This window comes from Haliotis rubra, unplaced genomic scaffold, assembly GCF_003918875.1.
Source record: "Haliotis rubra isolate DU_JTF1 unplaced genomic scaffold, ASM391887v1 Scf695, whole genome shotgun sequence".
Taxonomy (NCBI): Eukaryota; Metazoa; Mollusca; class Gastropoda; order Lepetellida; family Haliotidae; genus Haliotis; species Haliotis rubra.
In genome coordinates this window covers 131,473-150,487 of record NW_025767407.1, presented here as the reverse complement: position 1 = coordinate 150,487, position 19,015 = coordinate 131,473, and the positions used below count along the sequence as shown (strand labels likewise).

At 40.3% G+C, this 19,015-nt stretch overlaps 1 protein-coding gene across 1 annotated transcript; it reads left to right on the top strand.

Moving 5' to 3' along the window:
* Positions 1-7,833: 7,833 nt before the first annotated feature.
* LOC124258499 (aldo-keto reductase family 1 member B1-like) lies at positions 7,834-18,518 on the top strand. Its single transcript, XM_046692571.1, has 10 exons — positions 7,834-7,905; positions 12,213-12,380; positions 12,766-12,882; positions 13,585-13,665; positions 14,083-14,205; positions 14,634-14,746; positions 16,938-17,019; positions 17,536-17,619; positions 18,036-18,118; positions 18,406-18,518. Exons 1-10 carry the CDS (start codon positions 7,834-7,836, stop codon positions 18,446-18,448), a joined length of 966 nt encoding a protein of 321 aa, XP_046548527.1. The 3' UTR covers positions 18,449-18,518.
* Positions 18,519-19,015: the final 497 nt, after the last annotated feature.

Here is a 19,015-nt window from a genome sequence, read left to right as displayed (position 1 = left end):
TGTGTCAGGTATGGAGTCAATGAGGCAATTGCCTCAGGTATGTACAACTTTGTTGACTTTTGATATTTTCTTTCAGGTGTCATCCACCAGTGCAATATCATTTTCTCAAATAATGCCTCCGCCATGCACGGGGTGCTGATAGCAACGTCTGTCGGGTCAATAACAGCTCCTCTTCTTGCCGCATCGTTCCTTGTTCAAAGAGGAAACAATGTGTCCTTTCCAGGGTCATCGGCGAACAACTCTTCAATGACAGATCCCAATCAGAACTCTTTATCGATACAGGCATCACAAACATTTGACTCATTGGTAGAAAACAATTCATCAGCAAGAATAGTATCTATGTTACCCGCGCACATGATGTTCCATTGGTTCCATGAAGATACAACCACAAATATGGCATCCACATGTGAGAAGTCATACGTGCACATTGTCTACATAATCGAAGGTCTCGTGTTGTTGCCAGCCTCTGTTGGATTCATGGTGCTATCAATTCTGGACGGACGATGTCAGGAGGGACACACTTCACTTACAACAGCAAGTGGTTACAGTGAATTTGATAAACCCCAGACAAACGCCAAATATGCTTTTGTAATATTCCTGATTATGCTAACAATTACATTTATGTCTTTTGGTGGCCTTCCCTATGCCTATACCGCCTATTTGACAACATATGGCGTTGATGGCAGTCTGCATATTGATATTCAGAGAATGGCGTCAATGACTTCTGCCTTTTGGTTTGCGTTCCTCCTTGGCCGAATTCTTGGTACTGCACTGAGTGTGTATCTGAAACAATACATACTGATATATATCTGCATTGTAGGCACGCTTCTTTCAGTACTAATTATTGCACTTACTGGTCCCAGAGATGAGGTGTGTTTATGGGTTGGTTCCATGCCACTGGCGGTGTTCACGGCTCCTTTGTTGGCAGCGTCCTTGAGCTGGTGCAGGACCTGTATCCCTCTAACACCACTTGTCCTTGGTGTGTGCACAATAGGGGACGCCGCTGGTGCAGCGTTGATGCCATACATTACAGGTCAGATAATTGGTTATTTTGGACTCGAATGGTACTTGAAGTCTATTGTTATTGAGGCTGCATTTCAAATAGGAGCCTTTGTTGTGTTAACTCTGTTAGCAAAACGTTTCAGGTGAGGTGTGATCTGGTTGAATTTAGAGTTTAAGATTATAGCGACGTATTCTGTTTACACTAATCTGAACTGATGCCGATTTTACTGTACCAGACCACCGAGATACCGTGCTGCATTTAGCATGCATATCCCAATCAGACACAGTAACACGAGTCCATCCGACCAGACAGTACCAATCAGGGAAACAATACCATCTGTAACACTATTTGTCGTATACCACTTGAAAGGTTTTGATAAATATGTTTTGTAAATATATTAACAGCACAGTCGGCAACGGCTTTGATCCATGCAGGAAGCAAAAGTACTGTAAGTCCCCATGGTCCCTCTAGTATGGTGTTCTACCTTCAGTTGATGGTGATTTATAGCCTGTTTTTATGTTGTATTGTTTTTAATAGTTAAACCGTTTTAGATTAACATACTTGCTTTACATCTATCTCTGTCATAATTTAGTTGTTCGTACTGCTCCTGGACTGCCTCCGTGGTGTTGTGGTTAGAGCGTCCGCCTGGAGAAGCGGAAGGTCGCGGGTTTGATCCCCGACCGCGTCATACCAAAAGACGTTAAAATATGGTACGTGTTGCTCCCTGCCTGGCGCTCGGCATTAATGGGTACAACAAGGACTGGTCGGCTTGGAGTCAGTATAATGTGTCTGAGTGGGGTATTCATGCTTCACTGCGGCATGGTATCTCAGTGGGCTAGCACTATAAAACCAGCTTCAGTCTGGGCTAGTACAAGCAGCCGCACATACACACGCATGCACGTCGTCATATGAGCGAAATATTCTCAAGCACGACGTTAAACCCAATTTCACCTCACCTCGTACTGACCCTCTTTGACAGGTTTATAAAATGTAACTTTATGTATTATGAATATGTTTTATATAACTTGTTTTATGTTTTAGTCACGATCTGGCTGAAATACTGCCGTTGTGACTTAAAATTGTAATTCACTCACTCACTCACTCACTCATTTGACAGTGTCAATCTAGTGAAAATATGACCAGCTGAGCATATTTTGTCCACGAGAATTGCGGACCTTAGGATCTTCAGTAACCCATGCTTGCCGTAAGAGGCGACTAACGGGATCGGGTGGTCAGGCTCGGTGACTTCGTTGACACATGTCATCGGTTCCCAATAGCGCAGATCGATGCTCATGCTCTTAATCACTGGGTGGTCTGGTCCCAAATCGATTATTAACAGAATGCCGCCATATAACTGGAATATTGCTGAGTGCGGCGTAAAACTACACTCACTCATTCACTCACTCACACAGCCGCCATATAGCTGGAATATTGCTGAGTGCGGCGTAAAACTCAACTCAACTCAACTCACTCACACACAAGCAGACACGAAGGGCAAGCAAATGGAGAGCCGACAGACAGCGGGAAGAGCGCGGCCAGGCCAGCAGAAGGCAACCAGCAAGGAGAGACGAGAACTAATCGGCCAATCCAGCACATATACTGCCAAGTGTCAGCCTTACTTCGCCGCATACCAGGTGGTCTGTCGGACTCTATGTAAAGTGTTCGTCCAGCCGCTATAGCTGTACTACAATAATTAAACACAAATTCCTTGCACATCACGTTGTTACAAGAGTGCCAGAGGTGTTGCACGTCTTTCAATGTAAGTTTATGTGACGCGGAATGGATTGAAACATTTAAATCCTGCTCTGTGGGCAGACACTCTCTCCGCTAGAAACCTGAAAGGTTTAAACGTGTGAATAACATTTCTAAGACATTCTAGACTCTGACTGGCCACAAAAAAACTGCCGCAGAGTTCATAGACGTCTGATGGCAAGTCCACACAAGAACACACATTCCACCGCAACGAAAATACCCTGTACAAGGACATGTTCCACGATACCATCTGAGAGCTACAACGATCGTATGTCTACATTAAAATACTGCTAATATCGCATTAGGAAACAGTTTGGCAGACAAAACATTATACTAGATCGGTCACGTGTATCTTACTGTTTTACTGTAAATTTTGTTTGAATATATTATTGTTTGAATAATGTAACATTAATATGCTTGAGATATATCTCTCTCACACACACGCGTATTGAATTTAGTATTAAATATGACCTAAGTAAATGTGTCTGGAACAGTCTTCTTCGTTTACATTTTATCTGTGCAGTTAAGCAATATCTGGCAAAGTTATATAAATCACTCAGCGGACCAACAAAATCTATGTTTTGCAATATAATAATCTCATGACTGCGTAAATACTGTCCTGAAAATGCTAATGCGGCTTTAAGTGAGTGAGAGAGTGAGTTTAGTTTTATGCCGGTTTTAGCAATATTCCAGCAATATCACACCAGAAATGGGCTTCACACGTTGTACCCATGTGGGGAATGGAAGCCAGGTCTTCGGCTTGACGAGCGAACGCTTTAACCATTAGGCTACCCTACCGCTCCTCGGCTTTAAGCAATAATACCTCGTATATTATTAACAAACGCATATGGCAGTGAACATTAATGCCTAATAGAAATATTGTTACGAATCGAATATCATCGAAAACCTGTGACACACCATGGGCGGATCCAGGAATTTTGAGAGGGGTGGGGTGGTGCAAGAAAAAATCTTCAGTGTGGTCTTAAGTTATTTTCACAAGGGAGGGTCTGAAACACACACACCCACCCCCACCCCACCCCTCCCTGGATCCGCCCATACACACTGTGCTAACGTTTTTCTTATCTATCAGCTCGCGTAGAATTCGACGTAAATTCACTCACTCAGCAACAACACGTTAAAAATATAGATCGTTGCGTATCGATGTCATTGCCCTGCTGGTGAAATCGATCACACCTGCCAGCTGTGCGCTTATAGTCCCCAATAAATAGACCTCATTCGTCGTTATTAAAAAAATAGCTTAGATTTGTGATCTATCGGTCGGTGTGTATATGTGACTATTTTGATATCCCGACATCAGTGGTAGTGGAAACCCTGTGCCTGTCATTATTCTTGGATTTGGCAGGTAAGAATATAAACTTGGGGTCGTGTAAGAGAGACCAGAGGGGCACACGTGCAGGTGTAGAGAGTATAAAAGCGACATTGCGTTTACCTCTGTGCGCTCATGTGTGTGTGTGTGTGTGTGTGTGTGAGTGTGAGTGGTGAGAGAGAGGGTTCTGTTAAACTCATTGTGCGCTGGGGATAGCGTCGATGTCTGCCTATTAGAGAGGGAGGGGGAAGGGTGGATTTGGATTAAACTGTTTTGAGATTGAAGGTATCTGTTTAAATGGGAAAAGTTTACTCGGTTCGTGTACAGCATTGTTCAATACGCTTACATTATACTGGTGCAGGCTATGGGACAGCTAAAGTGGGTCGCCATGATATGGTTGCTGACTACTGCTCAATGCCTGACCTACTTTCAAGAAGCAACATATACGTATAGACTAACAGCTTGATTCTAGTGGTGCACTCCCTGACATTGTGTACCTGTGTTTTCATACTTCGAAATTAGTAAGTCTTGTTGCTGATGTATAATTAGCTAGAACATGCCTGTAACCCGTGGAGTCTGTTGCTGGAGTGGTTAGCTAGAACATGCCTGTAACCCATGAAGTTTGCTGCTGGAGTTGTGCACTCCCTGACTTTGTATACTAGTAACTATATTTTCTTACTTTGAAAATTTGTAACTCTTTGTTGCCAAAATGTATCCAGCCCTAACATGGAGTTGTGTACTCCCTGTCTTTGTATACCTATCTGAAATGAATAAAAATGTTGAAAAAACCAGCTTGATTCTGATACACAATATTACATTGTATTATTATGTTAAACTCAGTACCGTTGTGCTAAGGATAGCCTCGATGTCGGCCTATATACACACGGTGGTGAAATATTGTAAGCTCGACCTAGTTTATGGCGGTCCTAAAGAGCAATAGATCAAATTAGGTTTAAAAAGTGTTTAACGCTTACGTGTAATACCAATTTAATGAAGAACTCGTGAAATTGCAAAACTAATCAGTCGTTAAGATTCGTGTTACAATAATGATGATAACAACAACATATTTCCACACAATCAAATTCAAAAATATTTTAAAATTAAATTGTATTGTATTTCCCGCCCTCAATGCGGATTGTTCTTTGCGTGACATTATCTGCTACGTGTTTGCTGCTGCTAGAACACTGGAGGAACTCCATACAGTGTTCATACACAAAGAACTTAAAACTGGTAATAATCAACACTATTCATTGAAAAACCACTTTAGGACCTGGAGAAATAAAAGAATGAATACAACAAATCGTACTGAAGAAAACGATATGAAAAGACCCTTCATTGTTTTGGAAAAAGTTGTAAACTATATCCGGTAACTGCACCCTCGGAGAACCATGGGTAGAGGATTACAAAAATAATGTACATGAAAACATAAAGTCGTCATGGTCATTATTGTGCTTCAATACGCATGAATGCCTGAAAAAATTAATCAAACGTGTGAATCAAACTCGGCGCCAGGGCCTGCTGGTATGCGTGACTTTAACCGGTACTTGGAACTGTTCTCTCGTGTCCAGACATTCATTATTTCACTTCTTTTATTTTTCTCGTGGACATAGGATGTTCTCTCACGGTTGTACAATACCAAGAAAGGTGATTTGACTGATCCAATACTTCCACGGATGTTGGACATACAGTCAATGTCAATGTTGATTTTGTTGATGGTTCCGACCCAAAATGTGCCATATCAGAAAGGCACAAGCTCAGTTTTTCAATGGAAAAGGACCTGGTGAGTCCTTCGGTGTGACACCGGATGGCATGAGCGTGAAACAGAAGGCTTTCTGTTTGCTGCTCAAGACCACTCACTTAAGTCGAAACCGTCAATGTGTGATTTTGTATCAAAATGTAAATATGAAATATAGGTTATACAATGAATGTAATGAGACTGTCAATCACCTTGTCAGTGGATGCCCTGCCTTTTCATAAAAGCCTTCACACTTTGGGTAATGCAGAAACAGCGGTGCCGTTCAGGAAAATCCTTGGCTAGTCCCATTCTCTATGTTCCTGTGTGAAGATGGAGTAAAGGCCCTGAGAAGACTGTGGATGGATCATCCAAATCCTCTTATTTTATTTCAGTACCTAAATATTAACAGATGTGTGTACGTTGTGTGTACATATTCGATAAAGTTAAACCCAGACCAGAGTTACATGTGATATACACCATGACTGAGCAGACCAGTGTCACATACCATGTACTTTATGCCTTAGCAGACCAGTCACATGTCATATACCCCATCCATGCCCGAGTAGACCAGAGTGACCCGTATTTTCATTATAGTGAAAAGCAACTGTAGCCTGTATTACTTGAGGCTTGGCAGGACCATACCCGTATCGTCATTAAGTGAAAAACAACTGTGACCTGCATGACTAGGAAATTGTCAGCATCATACCCGTATCGTCATTAAGTGAAAAACAACTGTGAGGCTTGTCAGGACTATAGCTTTATGTTCATTAAGTGACCTGCATTACTTGAGGCTTGTCAGCACCATGCCCGTATTTTCATTAAGTGAAAATCAGCTCTGACCTGTATTACTAGGGGCTTGTCAGGACCATACCCGTATGTCCATTTTTAAATGAAAATCAACTGTGACCTGCATTACCTGGGGCTTGTCATCACTAAACCTGTATTTTCATTAAGTGAAAATCACCTGTGACCTGCATTACTAGGGGCTTGTCATCACCAAACCTGTATTTTCATTAAGTGAAAATCACCTGTGACCTGCATTACTAAGGGCTTGTCAGCGCCAAACCTGTTTTATAACGGGCTTGTCAGGCACCATACCCGCTTGTTACCAAACCTGTATTTTCATAAAGTGAAAATCAGCTGTGACCTGCATTACTAATTACTATGGGCTTGTCAGCACCAAACCTGTATTTTCATTAAGTGAAAATCAGCTGTGACCTGCATTACTAGGGGCTTGTCAGCACCAAACCTGTATTTTCATTAAGTGAAAATCAGCTGTGACCTGCATTACCGAACCTGTATTTTCATTAAGTTGTCAGCACCAAACATGCATTTTCATTAAGTGAAAATCAGCTGTGACCTGCATTACTAGGGGTCATCACCAAACCTGTATTTTCATTAAGCAGCTGTGACCTGCAACATGTCATTTTTTCATTAAGTGAAAATCATGAATTACTGAGGGCTGTGGCCTGTATTTTCATTACTGTGACCTGAATTACTAGGGCTTGTCAGCATCATACCCGTATTTTCATTAAGTGAAAATCTGTTGTGACCTGCATTACGTCGGGCTCTACTGCACACCGCACTGACATACCATGATATGAGTGGTTCAAAGCCAAATTTAACCCAGCTACTTTGTATTCAATGTTTGAATACACAGGAAATGCAATGGAGTTACGTAGGATAAAACCCACTTATGGCGTGGCCTGCCTGCTTCTGGTTACATTATATCCGTATGTGCTTGTCGCGTTGCCATAAAACATGTCCATATGTAGCGTTTATCTGACTTCGTGTAATTCTACAAGCGTATATGTGTGCGTTCACTTGTGTAGAATGGCTGCCCTATTAAAATTTCTGGATCTTTCTTCCGATAACAGGCATGTGACAAATGAACGTGAAGTTGTCTTGTATTGGGGTCAATAACCTGAGACGAATAAAGGCCGAGTCATCTGACCAGTTATTCTGTCCACAGATACGTAGGCCTCCAGTCGTGTATCAGTCTCCCGGGTGTTCAACATGGCAGCAGTTCCCGTCGTTAACTTCAGTAATGGAAAGTCCATGCCTTCGTTTGGTCTTGGGACTTGGAAGGTAAGAATATATAGTATGCTTGTTGGCCTTTGTGTATGTGGTCTGGGAACTTTGCAGGTAAGAATATGAAATGTTTGTGTGTTTAAGATATAAAGAAGGGGGAGGAGAAGGGGGGGGGGGAGATCGAAAGCACGAAAGTGACGAGAGTGACGAAAGCACATATTATATGGAAAGGTGTAAAATATTAAAGCAACCTTATGGTGTGTTATATGATTAATCGACAAAACTATGTTAAGAAAATTGTATATATGTTTTATATGTCAGTGAATGCAAAGTTGAATTCATAATATTTATATAGTATGCTCATAAGACCTCTACGACTTGTTGAATGCTTAATGTTTCAGGTTTCGGCTACATATGCAATAAACATATTACCATGCAATGAAATTATATGAAAGTTAAGATTCATGAGTGGTTATTCATATCACCGTCAGGCCACTAGGTCAAATGGACACTGCCTATATAGGCTATACAAATATCCCGTACCTGACAACTGGAACCTGATAAACCCAGCTAGAGATTCATGATAAATGATCGTGTTCGCAAGTTCTTGTTATCTCAGAACCAGCATTTCCATTCTTAGCAAATTTACCCGTTTAAAATACACCCTAGTATGGTGATCTACCTTCAGTTGTTGGCAATCTGTAGCCGGTTTTTCTATTGTATTGTCATTTATAGGTAAAATATTTTAGATTTAATTACTAGTCTTAAATTTATTCCTGTGCTAATCTAGTTGTTTTACTGTCCTTCGTCGACAGGTGTTTTATAATGTAATTGTGTTTATTGTTAATTTATAACTTTTTAAGTCATAAAATGGCTGAAATATTACCAATAAGACTATGAATTTTAACTCCCTCCCTCACTCACTCACTTAAAAGACAGAAACACCTTTAGCACATACGCACACACACGCGCACGCACACGTACACACACTTTAGTCATGAAGTATATTGAAGAGCCAAATGGTTATACGTAGTTGAATAAAACACAAGCATATGATATGACAGGAGTAAGTGAGTGAGTGAGTTAATATTTAACGTCACATCGGCAATATTTCAGCCATATCGTGACGAGAACATTTTATATTGAAATAAAATATATGTATGTTATAAAAAACCTGCCGACGAAGGACAGTAAAACAACTAGAATATCACAGATATGTATGTAAAACTAGCAACTAAATCTAAAACGTTTTAACTATAGGGGAAAAAACAATACAGTATAAAAATGGGCTATAAATCGCCAATAACTGAAGGTAGATCACCATACCAGGGACCATGGGGACTTACATTACTTTTGCTACCTGCATGGACCCTAGTTGGAATGATATGACAGGACACTGAAGTGTATTTGAGAATACATATTTACTTTCCAGATGAACACTTGACGTTTAATTTGAATAGTCATACATGAAATATACGATAAATCCAATTGCTACCATTTTGTAAACCATGGCGAAATTACATGCCACATGAGGATTTTTGTGAAAGTATTTATTATTTGCTTTCATGAAAAGGTTTTGTACAGGCATGATAGATATTAAGTATGTAGCATTTCGTTTATTAAGAAACTTAAAACGTAACGTTTGAAAATTTGAACTTAAGCTTGCTACAAGACAAAAGGCGAATTCAACAGTCGGAGAATAGCTTGATTGATGAATGCAAAAAGACAGCTCAGAGCCAGCTGAAGAGGGGCGCGTGAGACACGTCATTCTGATTGGTTAACCAACGGCACGTGATAAGCAATGCCCCATACCAAGAGTATGTAAAGCCAGTGAAATCAGGTCATAAATCGTGAATGTGTAGTGATAACTGTCCGCTAAGTAAATAAACGTCTTCTTAATGCCTTAAATTTGTACTTCTGGATATAGAAACACAGCGTCACATATTACTTTCATTTCACTTCTGTGTTCAACATGTCTGTCGAAGAATGGAAAGAATTCTGTACAGAATGTATTTGCTCAACATCCAGTCTCCTTTTGGGACCGTCAAGCTTTGTTATATAAGACATGAATGAATGAAAGAAACATTTGATATAAGTGCATACTTAATGCAGATTCTGGGGCGGTGGGGTAGCCTAGTGGTTAAGCGTTGGCTTGTCACGCCGAAAACCTGGGTTCAATTACCCACATGGGTACAATGTGTGAAGCCCATTTCTGGTGTGATATTGCTGGAATATTGCTAAAAGCAGCATAAAACTAAACTCACTTAAAGCCGCATTAGCATTTTCAGGACAATATTTACGCAGTCATAAGATTATTAGATTGCAAAACATAGTTTTTGTTGGTCCGCTGAATGATTTATATAACTTTGCCAGATTAAATAATTGCTTAACTGATATTACCATGATTTGGCAGGAATATTGCTAAAAGCGGCGTAAAACTAAACTCACTCACTCAATGCAGATTCTGACGAAGATATTTTTCTCAACATGTTATTTACTTTAAGACATTTGCGGTATAATTTCAATCGTAACAGACCCGTGAAGATCCGGGGTGGAATAGATCTTCAGCAACCCATGCTTGCCACAAAAGGCGACTATGCTTGTCGTAAGAGGCGACTAACGGGATCGGGTGGTCAGGCTCGCTGACTTGGTTGACACATGTCATCGGTTCACAATTGCGCAGATCGATGCTCATGCTGTTGATCACTGGATGGTCTGGTCCAGACTCGATTATTTACAGACCGCCGCCATACAGCTGGAACATTGCTGAGTGCGGCGTAAAACTAAAATCACTCACTCATTCAATCGTTACAGGGTGGTTGCGCCTGGATTGAATGACCGGTGAGATATTGACTTCACTGGTGTAATACTCAGTAACTTGGGGAGCTTCTGCACTGTGTTTTATCTTAAATAGGTTAAGCCCACGAACGAGACGTAAGGGGAAACACGGTGTGCCCATGTTTGCACATTGTACTCAATTCATTTCCATAAAATTTACCTCCTTCCGCACGTCAGTTGGCATATTAATAATAGTTTAATCTTTCATATTTATATCAGGGTCCAGCATACTTTAGATTAGCTTTCACAACTTATTGTCCATAAAAGCCCGTAACACTCATTTAGTGAGTGAGTGTGTTATTTCTACGCCGCTTTGACTAATATTCCGACAATGTCATGGCGAAGGACACCAGGAGTGGGCTTCACACTTCTTGCCTGTGTGAGTTATCGAAGGAGGCATTCCGCGTGACAAGATGACACATTAAACACGAGGCTTCCCCACCACCTTAAAACGCATTGACAATCACATGACCTAGTCACGTCCAGCGTGCCTGGTATGATTGTCTCCGTTATTGCACCACGCCTCGTATTTATTGCACCGTGAGTATCATAGACCAATCAGAACGATGTATCTCCGTGGCCTTATCCTTACTTTGCATATCCATATTCGAAAAGGAACTTTGGGTTCAACAAAGGGAATAAGATATTTTCATTATACAGTGATTTTCGCAAATTAAAAATGGACACTTTGAACATTTTTACCTAATATCTAACACCTACGATACATCTTCCTCATATTCTTTCTGCTTTGGTTGGTTGGTTTGTTGTTTAACGTCGAACTCAGCAATATTCTAGCTATATGGCAGCTGTCTGTAAATAATCGAGGCAGGGCCAGACAAACAAGTGAAGAACTGCATGAGCACCAAGCTACACATTTGGGATACGATGACATGTGTCAACCAAGTCAGCGAGCCTGACCACCTGATCCTGTTAGTCGCCTCTTACGACAAGCATGGGTTACTGAATGGGTATGTATACTGCCTGCATAGACCAGAGGAGATGCATATGCCAAGAGTGCGTGAAGGTGTTTGTACATTTGTATCACATATCTGAACACTCCTTATACAAGCAGATTTTGAAAATGTCTTGGCAGCATTTCAGTACGGCAAGTATAAAGGATATGTAGTTGATGATTATATTGGCGTGAAGCTACCATAATACCGGTGCCCAAACCAGAGAAAGATAACACGGACCCTACTAATTATCATCCTAGTGCGCTGGCAAGTTGTATCTGTAAACAATGGAACGTTTGATCAGTGGACTTGTTGTTTGGTATCTGGAATCAAATATTCTGATAACAGATATCGAGTGTTGTTTCAAACGCCAGATCATCTCGTTAGACTGGAATCATTTGTACGTAATGGTTTTATTAAAACGCTACAAGTAGTATCTTTTTTATTTCGAGAAAGCTTATATAAAGAACATATACAGAAAATGCATGTTCATCAAGAACTGTTTTAAACAAGACACCAATATAGGTTTTCGAAGAAAATGTAAATTTTAAAACTATTTCTCTATTCGTGTAGTCTCCGAAGGGCGAAGTAGCGGAAGCTGTCAAAGTAGCCATCGCCTTTGGATACCGCCATATTGACTGCGCATGGGTCTATGGCAATGAAGAGGAAGTGGGCCAAGCCATCAATGCCAAGATAGACGACGGGACCGTCAAGCGAGAAGATTTGTTTATTACCACAAAAGTAAGTTATTTCCTGCTTTAATACTCCGAGTCGTGAATGTCCCGTGTTTTAGAATTAGCAAACAACACTAGTATGTCGACATGGAATCTGTCTGAAGACAGGTAATTCTCTTGCATTTTGACATTATGTATTTCCATTATCACCATAATATTTCTTTTTCATTGTCAAAGTTGCTGCATTGCTGCCTTTGCTTTGGTTACCCATTTAAAGCAATGCTTATATATTGTTCTGTCAGTACCAAATAGAGTGGTGGACTTCTACGACCTTTGATCTGCCATTGAATATTAAACGCGATGGTAAATCAAATGTTTTAAACCAACATGTGCGAACACACTCACGCCCACATGTAGGTATCTGACTCAGGGACTACTCCATCTGTTTACAGCTATGGAATACATTCCATCGGCCCGACCTTGTCGAAGCTGCAATGAAGGAATCTTTGCAGCGACTGGGACTTTCCTATGTGGATCTCTACCTAATTCACTGGCCAGTTGGCTTCAAGGTAACAACATCGGTTACTGACCCGTGGCTTCTTTTCATACACTGTTTCCTTTCCAGCTAGGGTCCATGCAGGAAGCAAATGTACTGTAAGTCTCCATGGTCCCTAGTATAGTGATCTACCTTCAGTTGTTGGCAATCTATAGCCTGCTTTAATATCGTGTTGTCCCCTATAGTTAAAATGTTTTAGATTTAATTACTGTTTTTACGTACTTATCTGTGATAATCTGGTTATTTTACTGCCCTTCGTCGACAGGTTTTTACAATTCAAATTCATTTATTATCAATTTATAACTTTTTAAGTCACGATATGGCTGAAACATTGACTATAAAATTTTAACTCACTCACTGTTTCTTGGTTTGTTTGTTATTAAACGCCGCATTTAGCATTACTTCAGCTATAGCATGCCGGCTTTAAATAATGGATGAGAGAATCCAATGACTGATATCACGAGCATCGATTTACGCAATTCGGATACAAAGACATGTATCTGTCAGCGAGCCTTGACATTCGATTCCATTAGTACCCTCTTACGACAAGTATGGGCTGCTGAGGGCCTTTTCGACCCGGATTTTCAAACCCATATAAGCATATGGGAAGATAATGCCAGTTTGCTATAGTATTATTAAAGGCGTGTCCACATGCAGGATCTTTATTCATGTCAATGTGTACATTACATATTTTGCATTGTTTTGTGTTCTTCAGGAAGACACTGGTGAATCGTTCCCCAAAGATGCTGATGGCACGTTCTCGTTGTCAGATGCTGACTACCTCGATACCTGGAAGGTGAGGTTTTAATGCATATACACAAGGAATCATACTAGAATGTGGCACCTACAAGTACGTGAATGAGTGAGTAATGTTTCGCGCCGCTGTCAGCAATATTCCAGGAATATCACGGCGGGGGACACCAAAAATGGGCTTCACACATTGTCCCCATGTGGGGAATCAAACAGGGGTCCTTGGCATAACAAGCAAATGCTTGTACCACCAGGCTACCTCAAAGTAACAACCACAACTTGTAATCGCAAGTTTCCTCTGACTGTTTTCCTGAGTTCTTCCTGGTATGAGAAAGTTCCAACATCTATTTCATGATTTGTTTCATAACTGAATTACATTTCAAACTTATTAAAAATCACATATCATGGCAGCAGGACTGTAAACTACGACCTGGGATTGTATAATGAAGTTCGTTTTCTTTAGGAAATGGAATCACTTGTGGAGAAAGGTCTAACCAGGTCAATTGGCGTCTCCAACTTCAACTCAGAACAAATACAACGAATACTACAAATGGAAGGCTTGAAACATGCTCCGGTGAACAACCAGGTAAAGTGGCCTTATGCAGGGGAAGTCGGGCCTTCAGCAACTCATGCTTGTTGTCAGAGGCGACTAACGGGATAGGGTGATCAGGCTTGATGAAGCTTGTCATAGTACCCCAGTTGCAGAGATCGATGCCAATCATGTCTATGAATGGATTGTAAGGTCCAGATCTCGTTATTTACGGACTACCACCATATTGCTGGAAAATAGCTGACTGTGATTTAAAAACAACAACAAAAAACAACAAATAACATCATACATCGAAACGAAATACCGGCCAAATGGCTATTTTCAAAGGTTTTAGCTCGATAAAATTGCATTTAAATGTTTCAATAATACAAGATGTAGACATACAAGAGACATGTCTAGACTGGCTTTGATTATCTTTTCGTCGCGCAAATATTCACTAAAATGAAGATGGTTATTATCAACAGGTCGAAATCAGTCCCTACATAACGAACGACAAGCTGATATCCTTCTGCCGAGAAAAAGGGATCGTTGTCACTGCCTACTCGCCACTCGGAAGTGCTGACCACCCGCTGTTTAAGTAAGTCACTGTTGTCATATTCTTGATCAGCAACATTCCTGAACATTTTGAATGTTTCTGTGACATGTTATTGTGTATCGCTGTTAAACTGGACTGAAGGTAGATTATTTAGGTTGTCAACTTATAATAACCTTACTAACAAAAATCATTTGCACGATTTCGGTTATATCTCGGAATTCTTAGTTGCCAATTACCAAAAATGGTAATGATATTATGCAGCAGCAGGTGCATAGAGCACTACAACAATTATTCAAAATATAACAAAATAATATTAAACTAGATTTTTCAGAAACTTTAAATCGTACCGCCGTGGCTTAATCATGAGACACATCTACTGAACGTAGTCCAACGTACGGGTATGACTTTATCTAAGCACGTGTTTATGAAACTATGAAAAAGTGGGTAATCACATCTTCACGATAAAGGGGGAAGTCTGTCTTCCACATGCACTAGGTTGTTTTGTTTGGGCGTTTTAGCACCCTTATTTTTCGCTGTTTTTGACAATGTTTCATTTCACTCAAACTCAACGAATATTGAATCAGTTGCTTCACCGCATGTTCTAAGATGTCGTTTAAAGTGCCCATTAAGCACACAAAAAGGGTTAACTTTTAAGGTGTTCCCATACTTTTTGTTTGTAGTATACATAACAATCCACACACGTGACCAATTTATTATCGTATTGCGAGTAAACAGCCTACAAACCATGAAGATGAGCGATTGTGAGTGTTACTAAGGTAGGTTATGTGTAAAAGAGGAATCGAACAAAATAGGTTTTGAAACGTATTTTCTGTTTTCAGACCTTAAGCTAAAACTTCAAATTGTATGCATAACTTTTACATCTATAACAGACTACCATGTTCAAGTAAAAACCACATTGAGGCACCGTTCGTCGCGCATAAAAGAAACTCTTTGGTAAAAACGAATGTCCGAATCAACATGGTCTTAAGTGTTCGGTCCGACTGGCAAAATCAACTGAAACGTCAAAGATGCATCATGATAACACCACAGTAAATGAGTCTAAAAGACACGTTTTTATATTAAACCGCAAAAGAAACGCCATACCGATAGAGGTTTCTTAAAGCACACACTATAATTTGCTCTAATTAACAATCAAAACGGAAGGTTCAGTTCAAACTTGACAATTATGGTTAACACATTTTCGGGAATCACATTTTTCACTGGCGTTTGTTTTGCTGGAAGATGTGATTTCTGTGCCGTCCAAAATGTGGTACAATGTGGGATCTTCATATTTGGTCAATATAGCGAGTAGCTGTCACGCTCATTTCCTCGTCTTGGATCGAGATTCTGGAACACCACAGGGCCAGCTCTCTGGTTCAGACCGATTGCACCCCTCACCATGATGCTTTGACCACCCTACGCGTCTCTTTCAACAATACACTCATTGGAAAACCGTTCCCCACGCCCTCACCATACACTTACTCTGGCATCGGCTGTCGAAACACAATATCGGCTTTCATGAGAAAAAAGCACAGTTTTCCATTGTCGATAACGTCCATTTTGATGCTGAGTTGCCCATTGCAGTAGGTTTTGGCGGCGAGGAGCGGTGACAGGATCACGATATGGTCTGTGACAGCAGACTTTTCTTCCGTGCAAACGTCGACGCACTGTATCGGCACTGATGGGTCTGTTGTGGGTCCCAATGATCTGGCGTGCTGTTTTCGTCGCTCTGGTGAAGCGATCCCGCAGATGGTTGGGCACAATCCGTCGGTCTTGACGTTGTGATGTTACTGAAGGTCGTCCACTGCGTGGACGGTCTTGGATGCTGTTAATGGTCTGATACCGGTCTGCAGTCGGTAGACTGTCCTAACATGAATATTAAAATGATTGGCTACCCTCCATGCAGTCTGGCCAACTTGCAATCGTCCCATGGCTAGGTTTCTCTGATCTCGCTTTCTCTTATGTCTTTAGTTTATGCATAGATTTAAACATAAAAGACATGAGGTGAATGTAGAGAGGGTTTTTATCTCTCTTCTTGCATTCACAAGTCTGTTATATCTTGTTCAGATGAGGAACTCAGGGGAACACGCATTGGCTATAACCCATATTTATGAGGATAATGAAGAAATACAATTTACATAGGCAGTTTGGTTAAGAATGCGATCGTAAAATCTCATTTGCTTGGCTTTATGAATCAATCCATATTTTGTAACAAGTGCACACTTTCTTTTAGATCGGATCCTACTTTCCGACGAGTGTTCGATGAGCCTTCTCTTCAAGCAGTTGCCAAGAAATACGGGAAGTCTGTAGCTCAGGTATACTGCAATGTTCTCAGGACACAGATAGACCGCCAGACTATTGCAAGAGTGTTGCTGAAAAGCGGTGTAAAACCAACGTCGGTCACATAGACAACACTTAATGTTTTTCATCTCGTATAGAGCTTTTTACTCCTGTGGAGATCCTGGTAAGAATTAGGTCTTTGGTAACACATGGTTGTCATGAAAGGCGACTAAGGAGATATGGTGCCTTCCATACATTTTTTCGTGTACCAGTTCCGTAGCTCATGATATCAATCACTAAAATGTCGGGTCCGACTCCATTATTAACAGTTAAGAATCTCTTCGTCAGATATTTAAGGCTGATTATATTCATGTTTACTGGAAAAGAGTTGGGGGAAAATAATGTTTCCATTTACCTCATCAAGGATTATTTGTTAGGTTAAATGTTAAATAGTTTTTCGTGGCCGGTTTATATACAATAGCTTTTAGTCGTGAAACCTCAAACTGAATTTGCTGTATACCGTTGCAAACAAATCATTTTCATACACACAGGTAGCCCTTCGGTGGGGGATACAGAGGAATACCGTTGTCATCCCAAAAAGCGTGACGCCGTCAAGAATCCAAGAAAATTTCCAGGTAAGTCATATCTCGTACATTAATGCAAGACTTTAAAACGATTGAGATGTGTCTGAGAGGTCCTCATGTTATTGGTTTCGTATATACTTAAGGAATTTGCAATTGACCCTGATACTGATAGTCAACTTGAAACATTTGAAACTCCTGCAAATTAGAAACAGTACGTTCGACTGCAACCTCGAAAGCTGTGAGATGTCGACACGAAATACTTTTACTGTTGCATTGTTCGAATTGACTGATTTAGCAGCTGAAAGCTCGTGATCGATATCTTACGAGTCTACTCCAACACATTTAATCAATTTCAAGACATTTCAAGACATAGTACAGTCTGAAAACAAGTGTATCCGGTCAGTGCAAGATACTGCAAAATAGGATTGCGTCATTTTGTAATCAACATTTACTTCTAACTTCCACAGATTTTTGATTTTCAACTGACACAAGAGGAAATGGCCGTGGTATCTGCACTAAACAGGAATTTCCGAGCTTGTGCGTTTGACAGGTGAGCATTCGCAAAATATTCATATATACTGAGAGAAACAAATAAAGTAACACAGGAAAATTCAAGTGTTCCTTTAATATTTGCCAGTTTTCATCACCAGCTTTGAATAGTGCTGTGGGAGGAAATCTGTGAATAAATAAAGAACACTGCCATGAAGTGGCGTTCCCTTATTTGTGTCTCTCAGTATATGTAAAAAAAATAAACACACACATTTTGTTTCCTATTTGACGGTATTCATAATGGAAATGAACATAACTTATATTCATACAATTCTTTTCTTTCTACAGGATATCGCACGGCAAATATTATCCGTTTTACGCTGAGTTTTGAATCGTCAACTACAAAGATGGCCACGACTTGACCAAGAAACCATAGTATGTAAGCTATAAAGCCTACCAAACTGAATAAATACATTTTGGGAGACATCAGACTCTGAGTTTGTAGCTTGTTAATTTATGTTTGTATATAATATTTAGTCCAGCAATGTTCCAGCAAGGTGATAACGGTTTGGAAAAAATACCAAATTACCATGATTTGTATCATGGGCATCGATCCATGCGTGGATGCTTGTGGATGATTTGTACATTGTATCAACAAAGTCAGCAAGTCGATCCTGTTAGTCGCCTCTTACACATGCATTACAAACTGGATGGTGACTGTGAGTGGTCGTTATAACAGGTGACAGCTACAAATTAATCTATTAATTATAATAATAATGCTATGTTATATTGTCATGCAAAGTATCTTCGTCAATACTGAATATATAATAATAATAATTTATATTGCGCATTTATCCATGCACATTGCATGCTCAAAGCGCTGTCATGTTACCTCTGGTCAACGATTACAACGAGGCAATTTTGAACAAACTCACTTCCCTGAGGTGAGACCACATGT

Bases quoted from the DNA above. Each gene is read 5' to 3' on its own strand.
- LOC124258499 (XM_046692571.1), top strand. From the start codon at position 7,834: ATGGCAGCAGTTCCCGTCGTTAACTTCAGTAATGGAAAGTCCATGCCT. The intron at 7,906-12,212 runs GTAAGAATATAT...CTATTCGTGTAG, and splicing joins TTGGTCTTGGGACTTGGAAG to TCTCCGAAGGGCGAAGTAGC. The intron at 17,620-18,035 runs GTAAGTCATATC...TAACTTCCACAG, and splicing joins GAATCCAAGAAAATTTCCAG to ATTTTTGATTTTCAACTGAC.